General features: G+C 42.6%; 1 protein-coding gene across 16 annotated transcripts in view; it reads right to left on the reverse strand.

Moving 5' to 3' along the window:
• The window catches only part of RBFOX1 (RNA binding fox-1 homolog 1), a 1,878,609-nt gene that overhangs the window by 199,036 nt on the left and 1,659,914 nt on the right, over positions 1-19,659 (reverse strand). For all 16 annotated transcript variants that reach the window (XM_029058016.2, XM_029058005.2, XM_029058022.2 and 13 more), the window contains one exon: positions 13,374-13,616. In XM_029058016.2, coding sequence (XP_028913849.1) covers positions 13,374-13,616 — 243 coding nt within the window. The remainder of the gene's footprint in view (positions 1-13,373; positions 13,617-19,659) is intronic.

Genomic DNA, 19,659 nt, shown 5'->3' on the forward strand with positions numbered 1-19,659 from the left:
CAAATACTCTTTGAATTATAATTAGTCATTTCATAGTAGCAAGGCTCTCTGGGAAATCAAGGCCTGTGGGAGTTGGGAAAAAGGGAAAAGAGAAAAACATCAGAACTCTGTGGGTGGCAAGATACTTGGAGCTTCAGGTAGGATGGGTGGCAGAGGCAGTATTTTTGAAGAATATAAAAGTGAGGAGGGAAATGATTCAGGACATTTTCTTCAGTACAAAAATGTTGTTAACCTGGTTGTTAGCGAGCGATAAAGTGGTAATTGGAATTAATCCTCAAGTGACAGGATCTACTCCTGAAATTACCTTGTGAGAGGGTAATGATTTTACCTAAAATATGGAGTTTTTCAGCCCCAAATGATTTATTGGGCTCACAGCTATTTCTATATCCTTTATAAAAATTTTATTCCCTCCCAAAGATTCTGTGTCGTCTCAGACCGGAATTCCCCTTACAATTTTGAGTTACAGGATACCTCCGATTATATTTGCAAATACGATAATTATAATCGGTAATAACTGTGGTATTTGTTAAGCACTTTGTGCCAGGCTCTATACTTAGCGCTGGGGTGGATACAAACAAATGAGGGTGGACAGAGTCGTCCCACATGGGGCTCAGAATCTTAATCGCCATTTGACAGATGAGGTAACTGAGGCACACAGAAGCTAATTTGACTTGGCCAAGGTCACACAGCAGACAAGTGACTGAGTCAGGATTAGAACCCAGGTTGTTATGACTTCCCAGACCATGCTCTGTCCACTAGGCAACACTGCTTCACTACAAATACAAGTAAAAACTTTACCTGTCACCCTGGGGAAATGGAAGGTGCTGGACAATCCCAAATTACCCCTCCTTATGAAACAGAAATTCTTCACCATCAGCTTTAAGGCATTAAAAATGCTCTCTCCTTCCTATGTTACTTCACTCATATCCTACTGCAATCCAGCTTGATCCACTTTTCTAATGTCATACTACTCTCTGTACCTCAATCTTGTCATCTCCTCTCTGACCCCTTTCCCTCTTTCATTCATTCATTCATTCAATCAATCGTATTTATTGAGAGCTTACTGTGTGCAGGGCACTGTACTACGTGCTTGTAAATACAACTCAGTAACAAACAGATACAATCCCTACTCAACAAAAGGCTCACAATCTAGAAGTCTTCCCCCTTTGGCCTGGAACTCCCTTCCCCAACAGACCACCACTTTGAATCTATCAATCGTGTGTTTTGAGCACTTATTGAATGGAGCACTCTACTAAGGTCTTGGGAGAGTACAATATAACAGAATTGGTAGACATATTCTGTGCCTACTTCTAAGACTTATTAAAATCACATCTCCAGAGGGCCTTCCCTTACATAGCCCTCACTTCTACCCACCCTCCCCTTGCAATCAACCAATCAGTCAAGTAATCATATTTATTGAGAGCACTTACTGTGTGCAGAGCACTATACTAAACACTTGGGAGAGTACAATACAACAATATAACAGACGCATTCCCTGCCCCTAATGATGCACTTGGATCTGTCTTCCTTAAGTCAGCCTACCCTCAGCCCCACAACGCTTATATAAATATCCTTAACACTCTGCCATTTTCCCTATATAGAATTTATTTTACTGTCTTGTCTTCAGCTCTAGACTGTAAGATCCTTTTGGGCAGAAATTATGTCTACCAACTCTATTTTACTGTTCTTTCCCAAGTACTTAGTAGAGGGCTCTGTACATTGGAAGTGTTCGATAAGTAAAATAGATTGATTGCTAAGGATCAAGACTCCGGTTCTGATCACTCTTCATGAGGGTAAACTGTAAACTCGTGGGTAGGGAATGTGACTGTTTATTGTTATATTGTATTCTTTTGAGCACTTAGTACAGTGCTCTGCACCCAGTAAGCACTCAATAAATATGACTGACTGTCTGACAGCAAGTTACACAAGGTGCTAGCAAGGGTGAGGCCTTCATAAATTCCCCTTTCCTCTGCTCCCCCTCCCCTCCACATCACCCCCACTGGCTAGCTCTGCTCTACCCCCCTCCCTGCCCCACAGCATTTGTGTATATATATATGTGCATATTTGTAATTCTATTTATTTTGTTAATTATGTGCATATATCTATGATTATATTTATTTATATTGATGCTATTGATGCCTATTTACTTGTTTTGATGTCTGTCTTTCCCCTCACAGATTGTGAGCCCTTTGTGAGCAGCGATTGTCTCCATTTGTTGCTGAATTGTACTTTCCAAGCGCTTAGTACAGTGCTCTGCACACAATAAGCACTCAATAAATACGACTGACTGAATGAATGACATGAAAAGAGGAATTAAGCTTGTACATAAACTGTTAAACCCAAGGGTGTTCCATCAGTCAAAATGAAGGATTCCAAAATATTTGGCCCAATTTAGGGCTAGAAGGTGATAAGTGTCACCTCCCTCCGGCAGTTCACATCTGCCCAGGTACAGAGTGAAAGTGAAAACTCTGGTGCCCCTCTGCCTGGGCTACAGAAGAGAAAGCCTGAGTATCCTGCTGCCAGGGGATTAGGTTGCTATGAGGAGCACAAAAACTCCAGTAGTTACCCAAAGTACTAGCTCTGTTTTGAATTACAACCTGTTCATCAGGTAAGTAAAGTCCTTCAAGATAACCTGATGAGCATCCTCTGCCATGGTGTAAGTGGTTTAAACTACGTAGTTTAAGCAGTGCTATGTACCTATCTGTAATTAATTATTTATTTATTTAGTCATATTAATGTCTGTCTCCCCCTCTAGACTGTAAGCTCATTGTGGGCAGGGAATGTGTATGTTTATAGTTATATTGTACTCTTCTAAGTGCTTAGGACAGTTCTTTGCTCATAATAAGTGCTCAATAAATATGATTGAATGAATGAATGAATGAAGGAGTAGTTATCGGGCTAGCACAAGGGGGCAGAGCCAGGGAAGAGGGAGGGTGGGACGACCCATGATCCCGCTCCTACCTCTCCTGCTGAGGCTCGTAGCCCCCCCACCCCATCCCCTCTTCTCTGCACTCCAGAGGTGTGGCAGAGTCACGAAACCTTCCAAGCCCCCCTGTTTCTCCTCTCCATCCTCCAGTGATGAGGTGTCCACGGCGGCAGATACAACATGTCCCCGAGGAGTGGGCAGCGAATGTGTCTGTTAATTGTTATACTGTACTCGCTTAAGCACTTAGTACATCACTTTGCCCACAGTAAGTGCTCAATAAATACGATTGAATGAATGAATAAATGAATGAAGCTGGGCTGCAGCTTTTTGAGATTCACTAGGATATGCGGGCTTTGCGGGGAATTTGTTCAGCTCTCTCCCCACCACACTCCATCTGTATCGTATTACGTCATACAATTGAAAGATGGCCCAAAAGAATCGGATCCTGTCTGCAAGAATCACTTAGAACATACGGATCAGTAAGCGGGTCATAAATCACCCCCTCCAACTGGGTGAAAAAGACTAAAATAGGAATGCCCAGGAACCACTGCAATCCGATCAAATGTACCTCAGGCAATTAGCACCCCTATAATGTACCTGCCCTGGCTACAAGGACTCCCATTCCCCCTCAGGGGAAATTTCTGAGGGAGGAGTTTAAGTCAAATAGCTAACTCTATCAAATTTCAGGTCCCTCCTGGTTCATGTGACTACGTGCTTGTGCCCAAGTTTTCAGGAAAGGATGCTCTGCAGTAGGGTTATGTTTAGACAAGTCCAGTGTGTGCTGGTCTCAGCTCTGAAACTCCTAGTATCTTGTGCCTTCTAAATGGTAAAAATTGAATCAATCCAACAATCAACGGCATTTACTGTGAGCAGAGCACTGTACTAAGCTCTTGGAAGAATCCAGTCCAAATCGAGTTGGTAGACACAACTTCTGCCCTGGAGGAGCTCACAGTCTTCCCAATTAAGGGAGTGTGTTGAAGAAATCCTCAGGGACCAACTCCCCAGATCTACTTCATCCTAGGAAGAGAGATGAGCTGGTATTCCCTTTCAAAGTTTGTGTCGGCAGGCCCAGAAAGGAAGCCAGTGAGAAATAATGATGATCGAGATTCCCCGATCGGTCACCACTGCCTCACCAGTCCAATGGGCGATTAGTGCTAGCTATTGATGATGTCACTTTGGATCACTCTACCAAAGGCTCCAGTTGGACTATTAGTCCCACTCTGCAGCCCCACACTGATTATAGGACTGAGACACAGAATCCTGGCTATGGCTCTCTGTTCCTGTCATGCCTGTGCTTGGGGCTGCCTGGAATATAGAATGCTATTGAATCTGCACACCCTGCTGACACAACTGCCAGAATCAGCAGGGTCTGATTTATATTAAATAAATACTGTTGTTAGAGCTCAGAAAGTATTGTTAAGTACCAAGCACGCTGATGGCTAGATGGCTGGATAGGTATCAAAGACCTGGATGATAATTGAGATGGTAAAATGAAATGTTCCCTGAAACTTTACAGTTACATTTATCCCTAATTATATTACAGCCAGACTTGTCATGCACATAGGGCAGTCCGTAGCTGATTAAACCTGGAAAATTAATAAAGAAAGATAAAGAACCACTACGACACATAGGATTCACTGTGGTTCTAAAGTTTCCTGACAGAGCCTTGCTGTCCTTCTCGATGGGAGAATCCATCAGGGCAGAGAGTGAGTTTATTAACTATTGGGAAGCAGCATGGCTTAGTGGATAGAGCACGGGCCTGGGAGTCAGAAGGTCATGGGTTCTAATCCTGGCACTGCCACTTGTTGGCTGCAAGACCCTGGGCAAGACACTTCACTTCTCTTTGTCTCAGTTATCTCACGTGTAAAATGGGGATTGAGTTTGTGAGCCCTACATGGGACAGGGACTGGATACACTTGATTTGCCCTTATCCACCCCAGCACTTAGTACAGTGCCCAGCATATAGTGCTTAACCAATGCCATCATCACCATTGTAGTCTCCCAAACGTTTAAGCCAGTGCACACAGGAAGGGTTCAGTCAATGCTATTGACTGAAGTCTAAACCTTGTATTTTTTAGAAAAGTCAATCAATAAACCTGAAAAATTAATAACGAAAAGATATAGAACAAATACAACACATAGGATTCACTGTGGTTCTTATACTTTTACACATCAGTCAATCAATCATATTTGTTGAGTGCTTACTGTGTCCAGAACATTGTACTTAGTGCTGGGAAAAGTACAATATATCAGACATGGTAAAAACATTCCCTGCCCACAACAGGCTCACAGTCTTTAGGGAGAGGCAGATATTAGTATATATATATATGGATTACAGATACATACATTAGTACTGTGGGGCTGAGGTAGGGATGAATAAAGGATGAAAGTCCAAGTGCAAGGATGACTCAGAGGGAGTGGGAGAAGAGGAAATGAGGGCTAAGTCAGGGAAGGACTTTTGGAGATGTGATTTTAATAAGTTTTTGAAGATGGACAGAGTGACTGTCTGTCAAATATTAAGAGTGAGGGCATTCCAGGCCAGAGGTAGGATGTAGGGCAATAAGTTGGTAGTGAAATGAACAAAACTGAGGTACAGTGAATAGGATGGCATTAGAGGAGGGAAGTGTATGGGTTAGGTTGGACAGGAAAACATCGAGATGAGGTAGGACGAGGCAAAGTGATTGAGTGCTTAAAAGCTGATGGGAAGGAGTTTTTGTTTGATGCGGAGGTGGATGGGCAACCAATAGCAATCCTTGAGGAGTGGGGAAACATGGACTGAATGGTTTTGAGGAAAAAGGACTCGAAAAGCAGAGTGAATCACACTAGAGTAGGGAGATACAGGAGACAGGGAGGTCAAAAAGGAGGCTGCTGCAGTAATACAGGAGGGCTAGGATTAGTGGTTGGATTAACATAATAGCAGTTTGGATGGAGAGGAAAGGACAGATTTTAGTGATATCGTGAAGGTTGAACTGACAGGATCTGGGGACAGATTGAATATGTGGGTTGAGTGAGAGAGATGAGTTGAGGATAGCACCATGTTTACCAGCTTGTGAGGCAGGATGGATGGTGGAGCTGTCTACAGTGATGGGAAAGTCAGGGGGAGGACAGGGATTGGGTGAAGATAAGGAATTTTGCTTTGGACATGTTAAATTTGATGTGTAAGAGGGTCATCCAAGTAGAAATGTTCTGAAGGAGGGAGGAAATACGAGACTGCAGAGAAGGAGAGAGATCAAGGATGGAGATATGAATCGTCTGCATAGAGATGGCAGTTGAAACCATGGGAGAAAATGAGTTCTCCAAGGGAGTGGGTGTAGATGGAGAATAGAAGGGGAGTCAGAACTGAGCCTTGAGAGACTCCCACATTTAGGGGGTAATAATAATAATAATGTTGGTATTTGTTAAGCGCTTACTATGTGCCGAGCACTGTTCTAAGCGCTGGGGTAGACATAGGGGAATCAGGGTGTCCCACGTGGGGCTCACAGTCTTAATCCCCATTTTACAGATGAGGGAACTGAGGCACAGAGAAGTTAAGTGACTCGCCCACAGTCACACAGCCGACAAGTGGCAGAGCTGGGATTCGAACTCATGAGCCCTGACTCCAAAGCCCATGCTCTTTCCACTGAGCCACGCTGCTTCTAAAGTAGATGATATCTTATTCTGAGATGTTACACTTACATTTTGTTCAGTTTTCATGGTAAAATGTGATTGACTTTGACTTTGGTCATGGCAGCGTTTTCACAACCATATTGTATGGAGTGGCTCAAGGGAAAGAAGCACTACTTGCTTGTGAAAATTGGGTGCTACATCCAGTGTCAGGAAAATGAAATTCAGTCTCCTTCAGAGTCTCTCCAAGGGGGTTTGGAGCTGGGACAGAGAAAGAGATGGAGGGAGGGATGGAGAGAGGGAAAGAGAAACAGAAGGAGGGAGAGAGAGGGAGGTTGGCAGAGATAGAAGGATGGAGAAGGAGAAGGAAGGAAGGAAGGAAGTAGAGATGAAGGGAGGGAATGAAGTACTAATACAGGGAGGGAGGGAGGCAGAGAAGAAGAGAGAGAGAGGTAGAGTTGGGGGGAGGGAAGGAAACAGAGAAGGGTGGAGGCAGAGATGGAGGGAGGAAGGCAGAAAACGAGGGAGGAAGAGATGAAGAGATGGAGGGAGAGAGAGACGGAGGGAAGTAATGAGAGAGCTCACATGAGCTTCTCCCAGTCTCTCCCCTAGTGAACTTCTGCTTCTCCAGAAGTTACCCGACTCTCCTTGAAGACTTCCAACTAAAAATGTTCATGTACTTTTCCTGCTCTTAGCACTGTTGTGTCTTCCAATTATACACATAACAGGGGCACCGTTTTTTCCAAATCCAGAATCCTACAACTGCATGTCGCTCATCCAAACACACTATTGTCTTACAGAGTACTGTCTTGCAGAATCCATGCATCATTTGGTCTGAGATTTAAATGTGGGTTGGATTGCTATCCACATAATGTGCCCACAGATATGATTCCAATTTTGTTTTGTTTTTACCATCATCATCATCACCATCATCAACAACAGTATTTATTGACTGCATACTGTGAGCAGAACACTGTATTAAGTGCTTGGGAGAATACAACACTGTGGTTAAGTACATTCTGGTCCACAATGAGCTTTAAAAGATCATCTTATCAAAATACATCTTGGCCAGAGGTTGTGAAAATCCAGAAGGAAGGTCTTAAAGAATTGTTCCTCAAAAATTTAAATATCATTATTTTGATACTTCAAAAATCATCCAGGTGATGGGTAATTGATCCAAACCTTAGATGTACATAATGTTCAGTTATGCATAAAGAACATTTTTGTTCTTCTGAAACTATCAGTCAATTGTATTTACTGAGTGCTTACTGTGTACAGAGTATTGTACTAAGCACTTGGGAGAGTACAATATAACAGAGTTGGTGATATGTTCCCTGTCCCCAGTGAGTTTACAGTCTAGAAATAAATAGTACTAACCCATTATAGCCCATCTCAGGGTCTGACCTGGAGAGTTTCCAGTGTTCTCCCAGTCTTGACTATGGGAGGGAGGGTCAAGCAGAGACACACCCATTCCATTCCTAGCTTGGCCAGTGGCCACCGAGTGGAAGGCAATCTGCTACAAGTCAAAACTCCCCAGTGCTAGGCAGCAGCGGCATGGGAGAGAGTCGAGGTAAGAGACTCAAGTTTGTTTTGCCTCCTTCCACATTTGTCTCCTTCCTCCTCTGTATTTTTACCAAGAAAACTGTGGATACACTACCAGAATTATTGCAAATGGAGGTTGGTGTTCTGGAAGAGATGTTTCCATGGTGTAGCTCTGGGTTGGAGATGACTCGACAGCATAAGTCAAGACAACACAACCCATTATGACATCAAACTTGGCCTTAAATCGAGAAAGATATCTTCCAGATCTTAAGAAGCACAACATGGTGAAATTTTAAAATAAAAATAAAATTTTGCTGTTTCAATAATATCCAACTCTGAGTTCTGTGTGCCAACATGAATCCTATTATTATACTAACTTTGGGTTTCTTTGACTTAATATGGCAAATTGCAACTCTATTCGTTGGAAATAAGTTGAGTCAAGTGTTTTCTAAATTGTTGCCTCTTAGCTCTTAACCAAACAGCATTTTATCTTGTTTCACTTTGACAAAACCTAATAGAACTTCGATCAATCCTCTTAATTGGCACAGGGTATTCAAAACCTTAAGGGACAATAAGGACTAAAAATTCCATCTTCGCCTTTGAAGGACAGAGATCACTAGATAGATGGAGATAAAACCAAGAGGGTCTCCCACAACAAAGAGGGTTTCCGGAGAGGTCTTTATAGGTCTGGATTCTGCTGATGGATAAGCTCCCCATAGGGTAGGTTGAAATCCTGGAGGAGCTACCATCCTTCTTCATCATTATCCTATCATCAGTGGTATTTATTGAGAGCTTACCATGTCGAGAACACTGTACTAAGCACTAGGGAGAGTACAGTACAACAGATTTGGTAGAAATGTTCCCTGCCCACATGAGCTAACAGTCTTCCAGGATCAGGAGGGAATCAAGGGTCAACTGAGGACTGCAGGGCACTCGTGGCTCAGTGGAAAGAGCATGGGCTTTGGAGTCAGGGCTCATGAGTTCGAATCCCAGCTCTGCCACTTGTCGGCTGTGTGACTGTGGGCGAGTCACTTAACTTCTCTGTGCCTCAGTTCCCTCATCTGTAAAATGGGGATTAAGACTGTGAGCCCCACGTGGGACAACCTGATTCCCCTATGTCTACCCCAGCGCTTAGAACAGTGCTCGGCACATAGTAAGCGCTTAACAAATACCAACATTATTAATGCTGAAAGGGATTTGGCTCCCTAATAATCATGGTATTTGTTTAGCACTTACTATGTGTCGGGCACTGTCCTAACAGCTGAGGTAGATACAGGTAGATCAGGTCTCATGTGGGGCTCACAATCTACGTGGGAGGGAGAGCAGTTATTGAATTTTCATTTTGCAGATTAGGGAATTGAGGCCCAGATAAATTGAGTGGCTTGTCCAAAGTCATACAGCAGACCAATGACAGAGTCAGGATTAGAACCCAGGACATCTGATTCCCAGTCCCATGACCCTCTCACTAGGACACACTGTTGCTCTTGTGGTCAGGGAACATGTCTACCAATTCTCTTACAGTGTACTCTTCTGAATGGTTAACATAGTGCTCCACACCCAGAAAGCACTCAATAAATACCACTGATTGATTGACTGACCAGAAGTGAGAAAATCCCTCCCACCAGGTCACTGGCCAGGTAAGATTTGTTTATTCAGAGAAATTGAGAGCTAGAGAAGATGTAATTCTCACCCTCATCAGTTATTAAAGTACAACAAAATGAGCATTAAATGAGGCTGTCCCAGGAACAACAGGAAATTCAGAAAGTTATGTGGATGGAGGAGCTCACTAAACTCACTTCAAAAGGGACAACCGTGAAACTATTAACTGTGTTATTTGTTAAGGGCTAACTATGGGCCAAGCACTATACTAAGCATTGTGGCAAATACAGGATAATCAGGTTGGAGTCAGTTCCTGCTTCATAGTCTAAATAGAAGGAGTTAAGGTATTAAATCCCCATTTTACAGATGAGGAAACTGAAGCTTGGACAAGTTATTTGCCCAAGGTCACACAGCTGTCATGTGGCAGAGGAGGGATGAGAACCCAGATCTTCTGACTTCCAGGTCCGTGTTCTTATAGTAGGTCAGAAAACTCTGGGAAACCTATTGGAATTTTTAGAGGCAGAGCCTGAAAATGTGGTAGAAATCTACATTTTTAATGCCCTGCACAGTTGCTGTGAGTTGATGAATAATCTATGGGTAACTCTCTTATTATCAAAAGGAAATCTACTATCTGAATATGTTTATCTAGGTGTGTGTTTTTCATTTTTTTTATATTTCAAGTTTGAGTTGTGTAGGTAGTGTTTGAGTTGTCCTGTAAAATGAGGATTCAGTATATGTTCTGGTTCCTACTTAGACTGTGAGTCCTGTATGGGATAGGGACTATCTTTTATCTACCCCAGCAAACAAATGGCTTTTTGTTATAATAATAACTATGGTATTTAAGTGCTTACTATGTGCGAGGCGCTGTGCTAAGTTTTGGGGCAAATACAAGCAAGTTAGGTTGAGCACAGCCCTTGTCCCAAATAAGGCTCACAGTCTTAGTCCCCATTTTACAGATAAGGTAACTGAGGCAAAGAGCAGTGAAGCGACTTGCCCAAGGCCACACGGTATACAATTGGCAAAGGCGGGATCAGAACCCATGACCTTCTGACTCCCAGGCCTGTGTTCTGTCTACTACACCATGCTGCTTTCCCATCCATTTAAATGTCAACCACCTAGTTCCACTATCTTCAAAGAATCTTGAGAGGATTATAAACTCAGATTCATCCAGAACAAAATACTGTTCACAAGAGAGTTTGGAATATTTCACAGCTGACCCCTTGCTCGCATCCTCCCTCTGTCCCAGAACTCTCTCCCTCTTAGCATCCTCTTAGCATCCTATTTTCCCAATCAAAACTCTCCCGATTTCCAAAGTCTTACTAAAATCACATCTCCTCCAGGAGGCCTTTCCCAATTAAGCCCTCATTTCCCCAACTCTCTGTCCCTTCCGCATCACTTATGCACTTAGATCTGTACCCTTTAAACATCTGCCATTCACCTCACCCTCAGCCCTTCAGTACTAAATACATGGCTGGAATTTTTGGCAATGTCTATCTCTCCTTCTGGACAGTAAGCTCCTTGTGGGCAGGGAATGTGTTTCCCAATTCTGTTATACCTTCCTAAATGCTTACACAGTGATTTTAACAAAGTGAGTGTTTAATAAATGCCAAGGATTTCTTGATGGATTGATTGCTTTTTTTTTGCTTTGTGCATTTTTTGGAGGGAGAGCAAGCAAAAGAGGCAGGGGGAAAAGGAAGAAATACATATATGATAAGAAAAATCAAATTATGCTCATATAACCTAAAAAAAATCCAATTACAAACTCTTTAGGTTTTGGAGAGATAATACCACTTAGCTTCTAGAGTTGGGTAGCAAGCGGCATTTCAGAGCCTACTGCCAGTACTGTTCCTAGCTGAGTCAGTTCAAAGAAAAAGGTACTCTGTCCTGAACAGCATTATTAATAATAATAATAATAGAGGTATTTATTAAGCGCTTACTATGTGCCAAGCACTGAACTAAGAACTGGGGTGGATACAAGCAAATTGGGTTGGACACAGTCCCTACCCATGTGGGGCTCATAGTTTCTTTGAGCTAACTGAGGCACAGAAAAGTGAAGTGACTTGCCCAAAGTCACACAACTGTCAAGCGGTAGAGTCAGGATTAGAACCCTTGACCTTCTGACTTCCAGGTCCGTGCTCTATCCACTACACCACCATCATTAAGAATCAGCTTGGAATAAAGCAGGAGATTGGTTCCAAGTCAGTATTTTTTGCACCATAGACAAATCTCACTCATGCTTCCTAAGGCCAACCATCAACCATTTAAGCTATCAGCTGGGATCCAACTGAGTAGTCAGAATGGTTTCTACTGGACATCAGCATCTTGTGGATTACCATAAAAGAGACCATTTGTTTATGGAACTGAAAAAAGGGGCCAATATTTCAAATATTCAGGAAGAAGAAGAGAGAAAAATAGGTCAGGAATATTACATAAAGACTGTCAAAGAGCAAGAGGCCAAAGGAGAGTGGAAGGGAAGACAGAGACGAAGAGTCTGAGAGGTACAGAGATGATCAGAAAAGTTGTGACGGGCAGAGAGACGGAGAGGAGATACTGGCAAATAATGGGAGAGATAGAGAGAGAAAGAGAGCCTAAAAAAGAAAAACTGAAAAGGGACAAAGAAAAGAGGCAGATGGATATGATGGCCCAGGGTATCATGCACACAAATACTCACAGAAGCACCAATTCACTGAAATGGATGCCTTTAGAACAGAGCGGGAAACAGCAGCAGGAGCAGGTAAGAAATGAGAAGTGGAAGCTGAGGCCGCCTCTACCACCGATACCATGGTGTCACCACTGGCTACTCCCTGGACTTTGCATCACAGCAGACCCGACCACAACAGACCCGAGCACAGAGCTTAGCTGGTGGAGATGGAAGTCAAAGGAGGCAGCCAATAGAACTTGCAGCAGTACCTGTTCCTGTCATGGTTGCCTGCTTTGTCCTGAGCACCCCATTACTATCACTATTGCTACCTTCTTGCTTCGGCCAAACCTAGGGCTTTGGAGAGTCTCATTGGCATTGTTTGGACTCTCCAGCCCAGTGTGGAACTTTAATCACTTTAAATTAAGATACTTTTGTCCTGATCTGTCCCAGCCCACTCATAAGAATCTATGAAACCAGAGTCCCTTAAGCCTTTTACTACTCCCCATTTGCCCATTACACTCCTTAAGAAATCTTCATTGAACTCTTCCAGGCCTCTGGGGTATACTAAGGAGTAAACTGAAGAAGCCACTGAGGTGCACTGTACTCCTTGTGATTCGTGGACACAAACACAGTGGAGGCTGGGTGCAAAATTGAACTGCTTGAAAACACAAACACTCACAATGGGGTTAGTCCAAGGAAGTCTGGCAAAAGTTCAGCCCGGAATCATTCACCCCAAGAACGACCCTCATCGAAACCGTTTCACTGGGGAACTAATGCTCATTTTCCCTTTCATTCATACAAAACAAGGAAGCTTATGTGTAAGAGATTGAGTTTCCAACACAGATAACAAAACACAACGAGTCAGATTTGCCATTTTGTAAATATCCCCCCTGAGGACTGTGAGCATTTTAGAAGGTATATAAGGGTGTCTAACAATTAATAACACTTTCAAAGGGTTTCTATCCACGATTTGGAGGCTGTGACTTGTTTCATGCATGCACATACACACCGTCCCCCCACCGCCCCATATACCCCAACTTATATCCTAAATGTCAGACTTACTGTGGCTGTGCCAGAGACGGTCTGAGCGCTTGTGTCCGTGGCACTTTGTTCAGAGTGTGTCTGCGCAGGAGGGTACATGTTTAACGTGTGCTCTGGGACTGTCGTCTGGCCTGTGTACTCTGGAGCGGGGTGGGGATGAGGAGCCGTGTACTCTGCTGGGATACCATTCTGAGGGGGGGCAAACTGGGCAGAGGCGTAAGGCTGCGCCATTGTGTCAGGAGCTGCTGTTGCTTCCTGATTACCCTGGAAGGCAAAATGAAGGGGGAAAACATCAGTAAGCACCCTGAAAGGAACTTTTTCATAATCCGGATATGGACGAAAGTCTCACTGTTGATTACTGTGGGGATGATGTCCTATTCTATTTTCCTGGAAGTTTTCCCTGTCGTAATACCACCCTGAAAGGAGTGAATGTGTGGCTCTCAACATGGCAGCTTTGAATTTATGTGCCAAAAGGATTAAAGCATAAAGGTGGGTGTATTTTACAAGATAGATACTTCAGCTAAACATATGACTTTAATCAAGGTTTCATACAATTCAGGAAAAGATAATGGAAAAATCTTTTTAATGCAGTACATGTTAACATGTCTCTTTTCTTTTCTTTCATCCCGCTTTATGGTAATCTCATTTTCTGAGAGAAGACAGTCAATTTAGAGTCCAGATCCTGAAGTGCGTATAGGTGACCCACTGTCATATCGCATTTTAAATATCTGGGTAAAGTGCTGGTTTTCCCTGTTGTTGGCACCATCTCCAAACCCTTTGGGTGTTGCAGTCTCTTGGGAAAATTCACAATTTCAAGTACACTGCAAAAAATGTAGAATGGAAATGTATTGAGTAAATTCAACTCTAAAGACAAAAAAAAAATCAGGTCTACAAGTATGTCGATTTAAAATCCATTCCAGAAAACATTTTCTCCCCAACTCAAACTTTAATGTGTCGGAAAAAATATCTGAAGAGGCTCACAATAACTTATTTTCTCAGGATGCCTCTTCATTTACATCAAAAGAAGGAACCTATACAATTGAAACTCAAATAACTATATCTCATATCTCATAGAGTCAATTACATGTGACTTGGGCTTTGTACTAATTATACCATGGCAAATAATGACAACATAGCAGAGATATGAGAAGTCCCCAAAAGCCAAACTCTCCAGTTAAACTATCTAGTCACAATGCAAACATTTTGACATTTAAATGGCTTCTTCACTAGAGATGCTTGGGCATTTATTTAGGTGACAATACTGGAGATGAACTTGCTGTAGTGAGAAGGTAAGATACTTTATAACAACACATACTGCCTCCTGGCTTTCCCCTCCTTCAACCAAACCTTGAAAATTCATCAATGTAAGGAGAGAAATAAAAGACAGAATTTTCTCTTTTTTATATAATTTTAAGAGGAAATCCTAATCCAAGTAGGGGATATCAGAAATATGCCCCTCCCCAAGAAAAAAGGACTGATCAGACATGAATACGCTACACTGTAAGCCCCTTGTGGACAGGGAATGTGACTGTTTATTGCTGTATTGTGCTCTCCCAAGTGCTCAGTACAGTGCTCTGCACACAGTAAGCACTCAATAAAAATGACTGAATGGATGAATATTCAATATTGGTGGACAAAAACTGAAGAAAATTAGTCTTTCCTATGTACCCTGGGCATTCTTGATTTAGCTGCTAATTAGATGCTAACTAAACCAACTGCTAGTAGTGAACCAGGTAGCTAATGTAGCTAACTCCATCTCTTTAATCATGAGCCTGAGACACACAGGGCCACACCCACATTGTGGAGATCCTTCTCCAAACATGATTGATCAATCAATCAATGATATTTATTGAGGGCATACTGTGGGTAGAGCAGTGTATTAAGTCCTTGGGAGAGTACAGTACAACAGAGCTGGTAGACACATTTGCTGCCCACAATGAGCTTATCACATTCTTTCTGGCTGAGCTAACCCCCCCACAGAAAACCAAGGATTTTTAAACCAGCCAGAGTTCCCAGCAATTCTGATGGCCTTCAAAGAGGCCAACAATGAGAACCCCTAATCATCTCTTGTGCTTGGTTTCATAATGCTGGAGGGCATTTTTGCAATGAGCTTATGATCCTTTTTCAAGAGTCTGGAGCAGTAGGGCTCTAGATGCCAGAGTGTGTGGAGCAAATTTTCTATGAGGTGGGGACCCTGTCTGTAGGAGGGGTGGAGGAAGGGAAGAAGAGGGTAGAACTCTTTGCATATTGGATCTCTACAAGTGCTTCCTCTCCTACAGTATGTTTAGAATTCAGATGCCATTATCAAGGAAATCAGAGAATTAGACAGTCTTTGGGGAAAGAGAGTGATGGAAAGCCAAAGAGACAGAGACAGCGAGAAAGACAGGGAAATCAATCAATGGTATTTATTGAGCACTTACTAGTGCAGAATACTGTATTAAGCTCTTGTGAGGGTACAGTATAACAGAATTAACAGTCACATTCCCTGTCCATAACGAGCTTACAGTCTAATGGGGAAGCAAAGTTAGAGAAAGATAAAAACAGAGAAAGTGAGAGAGAGAGAGAGAAAACAGATAAAGTCAGAGAGACAAAGAAAGTCAGAAGGACAGAGGGAGAAACCCAGAGGGATACACAGAGAGAGAAATCCAGAGTGACAGGGAAAGAGAGAGAAAGCTAGAGGGACACAGAGGAAAAAGCAGATGGCAGAAAAAGAGAAAGCCAGAGAGATAAAATGCCAAAGTGTGGGGGAAAAGAAAGACAGAGAAGAAAAATGAAGGGGCAGAGAGACAAAGAAAGGTACAGAGAAAAAGAGGGAAGAAGAGCCTGAAATTTGGAAATACAGTAAGTCTAATGGAAAGAGTTGGGAGTAAGATGGAGAAAAAAGTTTTTCTGGCTGCTTATTTTTTTTTCAGGAATAGTTCACAAGATGTTAAAATCATTTTTACAGCGAAATATACCATTCTGCCACATTTCCAGCTCAAGACAAATCTGTAGAAAATTCAGCACTAAGAATAACCGAGGCCTTCTTTTGCACATGCATCTTTCTTTGGACTTAACAAGAACATCCTGGCAAGTTTGTAGGGATTGGACTCCTGAGACACTGCTGATCGATGCCACAACTCACAGAGCTTTTGTCTTTCACCAGGAAGTGTTTCAGCAATACAGCCAAACTAGAGTGGCCCTTGATGGCATTAAAGAATTTTGGACATCTTTGCAGACACCCCCACCATCACGCTGCCCAAATTTACGCTTAAGTAATCATACTTATTAAATTACAAAAATGAAAAACCATTTTACCTTGTAGGAAATCACTAGTCTTTTTGCTTCTGACCATTCTATTGACATCCACTTTATTTTGAGGCTAATGAGAAGATCACCTCTCACGTTAATCACAACACGAGCAAGACATAATGTATTTGTTCTATGTTATGTACACAAGGGTGTCCCAAGGATGTACAAAAAATGTTCTTTGCAGAAATTTGCAGGACTCATAGTTGCTGGGAGTTTTAAATTTGAAATACTGGACATAAAAATGTCTGGTGTTGCTATAGGGTAAAGACTAGCTGGAAACTGTACCATCCAAGATAGAAGAGGGAAAATGGCCCCACTAAAGCCAAACCCTAGGATGGACCCAAGAGGAAGGAAGTTGGGGGTTGACAGTCCTTTCTCCTTAGGGTTCATCAAGCCTAACTACTCTCTCGAAGCAATCAATAAGGCCCCTTCAAAGACTAAATATCAGGTTACCGTCTCCATGGGAGGACCCGGCTCACTGATTCAGAGTGCTCTATCTGACTGTCATTTGCAGATGAAAATTTTCACAGTGACTGAAAAAAACCTAGAAAGTATGCAGAGTTAAATTCTGCAGCAGAATCCAGGTCATCAACAACAACTAGAGCTTCATGTTTGAGCTTCAGGGCTTTAAACATGACAACTCAGTGCCCAAGGGCATGGATGGTGACAGGTTGTGGCTACAAAGGAGAGCAACCAATGGCATTTTTTGATTATTTACATGGTCAAAGCTCTGTACTAAGCACTTGGGAGAGTACAGGACAATAGACAGGACAGGTTAATAGAAGTGATCCCTGCCCACGAGAAGCTTATAGTCTAAAAGGAAACAAAAAGTCACTCTAACAGGAGCAGAAAGGACTCTTCACACCAGGGGAACTGGGTTGCCCTGGGTCTGAATGACAAAATTTGGTGACTTCTGCTCTCTAGCATTCCCAGGGCAGTAGATCCTGAAAAAGACCAGTAATGACAACAGAGGACTAATGGTGAAGTTCAGGTGCATTAGCACTCAGGGATTTTATACAACCTCCGAGATTCTAAAACAGATGTTCCTAGGACCCCTACTGTTTCTCATTAACACTGACAGCGGTTCCAGAAGACCCTAATTAATATTCGTAACATTCACACTCCGTGCTAATTATAGTTAATATTTAATTAAGAGCACTGAGGTTTTCATGATTCCGTAACAGCATCTTCAAAGCACTCTAAAATTACATCTCTATCTACTTTGTGTAACCCCCAGGCCCCCACCATAGGAAAGGCAATTCGGCCCCAGCGAGTAGAGAGTAGGGAGGAATATTTTCTTGGGGTCACGCCCACAGTAAAGAAAGGAGGAATGGAGGGGGTCAGGATTTCCAATGTAATCCTGCCTCCAATAAAAACTTGGTTCCCAATTTCTTACTCCAAGATTGATGCTTTAGATTGCTTGCTTATAATAATAATTATGGCATTTGTTAAGCGTTTACTATGTGTCAGACATTGTGCTAAACTCTAGGGTGGATACCAGCAAATCGGGTTGGACACAGTCCCTGGTCCCACCTGGGGCTCACAGTCTCAATCCCCATTTTACAGATGAGGTAACTGAGGCACAGAAAAGTGAAGTGACTTGCCCAAGGTCACACAGCCAACAAGTGGCATAGCTGGGATGAAAAGCCATGACCTTCTGACTCCCAGGCCCATGCTCTATCCACTAGGCCATGCTGCTTCTTGCTGGACAAGAAGTAGCATAGTTTAGTGGAAAGCGCATGGGCTTGGGAGTCAGAAGTTGTGAGTTCTAATCCCGCCTTCACCATTTGTCAGCTGTGTGACTTTGAGCAAGTCATTTAGCTTCTCTGTGCCTCAATTCCCTCATCTGTAAAATGGGGATTGTCTTTGAGCCCCACGTGGGACAACCTAATTACCTTTTATCTATCCCAGCGCTTATAACAGTGCTTGGCACACAGTAAGCACTTAACAAATTACATCATCATTATTCTTATTATTGACATGGTTGCTTCCACCATCCATTTTTTATGGTACATGTTAAGCACTTACTATGTGCCAAGCACTGTACTAAGCACTGAGGTAACAATAAGTTAATTAGGTCAGACACTGTCTCTGTTCCAAATGGGGCTCACAGTCTAAATTGGAAGGGGGATTTAATCCCCATTTTACAGATGAGACCCAGAGAAGGTAACTGAGACCCAGAGAAGCCTAATGACTTGCGTAGGTATGCAGAAGATAAGTGGTAAACCTGGGACTTCCACTGAGAGTAGTGAGTACTGAGAGTAGTGGAACCCAGGTCTTCTGATTCACAGACCTATGCTTTTTCCACCAGGCCACACTTATATCCAGTGTTTTCTTCATTCCCACCACCAATTAAATTCATGTAAAAAGAAAAAAGCCCCATAAATCAAAGACCCCTTCAGTTCAACATAAGCTGATATTTGGGTCACTTCAGGTCATGATTTTAAATAAGCAAGGGAGGAATAATGATTCATACAAGCAGATGTCCCTCATATCTCTAAAAAACTGCTTTGAAAAGCTTTGTGATCTCCACATTCCCTGGACTGCTGGGGAATTCATCCTTGAAAGGACATTAGCATGTATGTTAAAGAGCTCTAAGTAGATGTGAAAACATCAGCCTGCTTCAGTAACCCAGTGGCACTGTGATCTGGGTGAACACTGAGGAAAATCACTTTGGAGATAGAGCAGGAATAAGCTGATAAACTTTCGTCAGTGTTTATAAATTTACCAGCCAAATGATAGAGCTGAACCTATACCCATTTTACAAACCATGCTATCTTACTCATTTTGCCTAGGATATTAGGAGTTTGTTGTTTTTTTAAAGGGACATACATGGTTATTGGGGAAAATTCAGGTGATTTAAAGCCTTTCAAAGTCACAGAGAAGCTAATCATCACCATTTTTATTTAAATCCATAGCTTGGCTATTAACAGAGTATCATAGGAGATTGAGTGCTGTTCCTCACAGGCACCAGGAAGCCTCCTGAGAGGGGAGCACCATTCTGCACCCTAAATTC

Source organism: Ornithorhynchus anatinus, chromosome 2 (assembly GCF_004115215.2).
Source record: "Ornithorhynchus anatinus isolate Pmale09 chromosome 2, mOrnAna1.pri.v4, whole genome shotgun sequence".
Classification (NCBI taxonomy): Eukaryota; Metazoa; Chordata; class Mammalia; order Monotremata; family Ornithorhynchidae; genus Ornithorhynchus; species Ornithorhynchus anatinus.